The sequence below is a fragment of the Mus pahari genome, chromosome 23, assembly GCF_900095145.1.
Source record: "Mus pahari chromosome 23, PAHARI_EIJ_v1.1, whole genome shotgun sequence".
NCBI classification, from domain to species: Eukaryota; Metazoa; Chordata; class Mammalia; order Rodentia; family Muridae; genus Mus; species Mus pahari.
In genome coordinates this window covers 10,400,878-10,404,355 of record NC_034612.1, presented here as the reverse complement: position 1 = coordinate 10,404,355, position 3,478 = coordinate 10,400,878, and the positions used below count along the sequence as shown (strand labels likewise).

Below are 3,478 nucleotides of genomic sequence, written 5' to 3'. Positions count from 1 at the left end.
CAAAAAAAAAAAAAAGTAAAAACAGCCGAGCGTGGTGGTGCACGCCTTTAATCCCAGCACTTGGGAGGCAGAGGCAGGCAGATTTCTGAGTTTGAGGTCAGCCTGGTCTACAGAGTGAGTTCCAGGACAGCCAGAGCTACACAGAGAAACCCTGTCTCGAAAAAACAACAAACAAAAAGAACGCTTGCTGCACAAACACGATGACACTGGGTTTGGATCTCCTACCATGACTGTCCCCGTAGCACCGAGGGAGTGGAGACAGAAGGATTGTTACTAGCGCTGGCTGGCCGCTAGCCAAACCCAAAAATCATTGAGCGCCAGGTTCAGTGAGCTCCCTGTCTGGACAGATTGAGGAGGAAAGTCATGGGAGGTCACTCAATGATCGCCTTCAGTTTCTATGTGTACATAGGAGGTGTGTATAACTGTATACACACATACACACACACACACACACACACACATCCCAGGTTCCAGGGGTGCTAGCTAGGGGTGCAGTAATGGTATAGCACTTAGCATGTGTGAGCCACAGGTTTAACTCTCCAGCTTTCCACAAATCGCAGTCTCCCAGACTCCACTCCTTAGAACACATCGTAGCCTTCACAAGAATGTTTCAAAACCCCTCCCTTAGTATTTGGACCCCACCCCCTCTTCTCCCAGCTCCTCCCTGGAACTATCCAGGAAGTCGAAGGGTGTGTTATCACTCCCATGGTAAAGCCCCGAAACACCCCACCCAGTTACACTCCAGCTCTGGGCCCAGGACCAAAGCCTCAGGCCACCTGCCCATTCCACGTAGGCTGTAATCTCAGCGACTCGTCCTGCTTGCAGGGAAACTCTTTCTTTCCAACCCCCAAGCAAAGTATTCCCAAGATGTTCTGCAATCTCACTACTGACCTTCACCTCCGCGGCGTGGCTCCTGACGATCTGCAGCAAGCAACCCAGCCCCACACCGACCAGGATGTCTGCCGTAGGTTCAGGAAGTTTTGGTTGGAGCCTACGCCCACCCTAGCAGCCCTACCTCAAGGCAGCTCAACTCCAGCCCTGCCTGGGCTCAGAGGCCCCACAGCATGTGGGCTGCTTTATTGTCCCCGGGTCCCAGGGTTAACGCCTCTAATACACTGGGTGTCAAGAACCCAGTTTGAGCTGGGCAGTGGTGACACATTGCCTGTAGTCCCAGCACTTGGGAGGCAGAGGCAGGGGGATTTCTGAGTTCGAGGCCAGCCTGGTATACAGAGTGAGTTCCAGGACAGCCAGGGCTACATAGAGAAACCCTGTCTCGAAAAACCGTAACAAAACAAAACAAAACAAAGAATCCAGTTTGACCTCGGCCTATGGGAGTCAAATGGAGTGTCAGATATGCCTGATACCTGTGAACACTCAGCAGTTGGGGGAAACTGAGGCCAAGTGACCACACCCCTGTGCCTTACAGAAGATGCGGATGGGGCAGGCTAGGGGACAAGGCAGCCGCCCACCCCTATGGCCCACTCCAGGTTGCTTCCTTTGTACCAACCTGAGGTTGCCATGAGAATCCTACAAGACTGGAATCTTAATTCCCCATCCACAAATGCCAAAGTGAAGCCCCAGGTCCCCAGCTACTCCCAAGGGTGGGGTTCGCAGAGTCCACCCCTGACTCTCAGAGCCGAGATAACCACCACACAGAGGCTCCGAGAAGCCGCGCAAAGGATACTGAAGATGATGCCCCCAAAACAGGCGGAGAAGGCCATCCGAGGGTATCCCTGGCGGGCCAGCGTGAAATCCGAGAACGCATCTGCACAGAGAGAGAATATGCTGGGTGGGGGAGAGGGAGCAGGTTCCTGTTTACATAGCTAGTCAGTCAACAAACACGGATAAGGGCCTGCCCCCTTGGGAGGTACAGGGCTATACAAGCTCTCGGGGCACCTCTGTGTGCTTTGGGTAAGATGCTCAAAAGAGCTGAACCGAGAACAGCTAGATTCCGGACTCCCAGCTCCGTGCTAGAATGGTCCTGTTTGGTGTGTAGCCTGGACAACCATAACTGGCTGCTGTGGCTGAACAGGCTTGTACGTGTGACAGCCTGTATATCATCACACACACACCCAACACACACACACACACACACACACACACACACACACACACACACACACACACGCTCGTGCATTAAACATGGTTGGCTGTAATGGGTTTCACATCCTGCCTGAACTCTAGGGATCTGCGGAGTATTTCGAGCACCCAACAAATAAAGCCTTTATGGGATGTTCCAGTCCACTGGTGGTTTAGTGACATGTTCCCCAGACCCCCAGTGTCACTCAAAAGCGACAGCGGGCACCCTGCCGGTACAGAGGAAGCACACGCAGGATGTCTTCCTCCGGCTCTGAGTATGTCTAGGGAAGAGAAAAGCCACCCCAGAGCTCCAAGTTACCTCCAATGCTGTTCCCCCAGGCCAGGAGGGTGAGCCCTAGGACGGTGTTGCTCAGGCGGAAGACCACACCCAGGGACCGTAAGATGTTCACCACCTCCGTGGCGGCTGCATTGATCCACAGGGCGCTGGTCAGGAAACCCAGGAAAGCAAAGAGCTGCGGAGGGAATGGGGAATCCTGATGGGTGGGACATGTCCTATCTGTAAACTGGGAAGCAGGTACCCACAACCCAGGCCAGGCTGTGGGGTGACACAGTGACAGAGGACTGGTGGCGGTGGGACCCAGACAGAGGAAAGGGGCTGGGTTTGAGGGATGCTCGCCAGCAGGCCTGAGACCCTGGGTGCCACCCCAGTGCAGCCTTCCTCAGAAAAGGAAGGAGCAACACGTGAAATCAGGGATGGCCCTTAAAGACACAACTGCCATCAAAAGAGAACCCAGCATGAAAGACACAGTCTACTAATGACACCCTCAATGTCCGGAACACACCTAGGGTGTGATGGGCACTACAGAGGGGCCCAGGGAGGAGCATCTCAAGTTCGAGTCCAGCTTGAACCCCCAAGCGGGCTGAGGATATGGCTCAGTGGTGAATGCTTGTCTCATACAACTCAGAAGAAAGAGAGTGAGGGAAGGACAGATGGATGGATAGAGGGAAGGACGGAGAGACAGATGGACAGACAGGCGGACAGAGGGAGGATGGGCAAAGGAACTTTCTCTCAGGTCTGATAACCGACACTCAATCTTCCAAATTCACAAGACAGAAGGAGGAAACCAACTTCTACAGGTTGTCTCTGACTTCCACAAACATCACACACACACACACACACACACACACACACACGCGCGCGCGCGCACGCGCACATATATACACGTACACACACATACACGCACATGCACGCACACATACATACACGCACACACATACACGCGCACGCACGCGCGCGCACACACACATGCACATGCGTGCATGCATGCACACGCACACACGCATGCGCACGCACACACACGCATGCACGCATACATGCACACACACACGCAAAAAGGTAATAAAAAATATTTCTTTTTTTAAAGAAAGAAGCAGGGGA

General features: G+C 53.6%; 1 protein-coding gene across 3 annotated transcripts in view; it reads right to left on the bottom strand.

The window, feature by feature from the left end:
* Slc8b1 (solute carrier family 8 member B1) overlaps window positions 1-3,478 on the bottom strand; it is a 22,653-nt gene that overhangs the window by 1,820 nt on the left and 17,355 nt on the right. For all 3 annotated transcript variants that reach the window (XM_029533941.1, XM_029533943.1, XM_029533942.1), the window contains exons 13-15: window positions 2,399-2,552; window positions 1,685-1,765; window positions 892-959 (exon numbers count right to left, since the gene is read on the bottom strand). In XM_029533941.1, coding sequence (XP_029389801.1) covers window positions 892-959; window positions 1,685-1,765; window positions 2,399-2,552 — 303 coding nt within the window. The remainder of the gene's footprint in view (window positions 1-891; window positions 960-1,684; window positions 1,766-2,398; window positions 2,553-3,478) is intronic.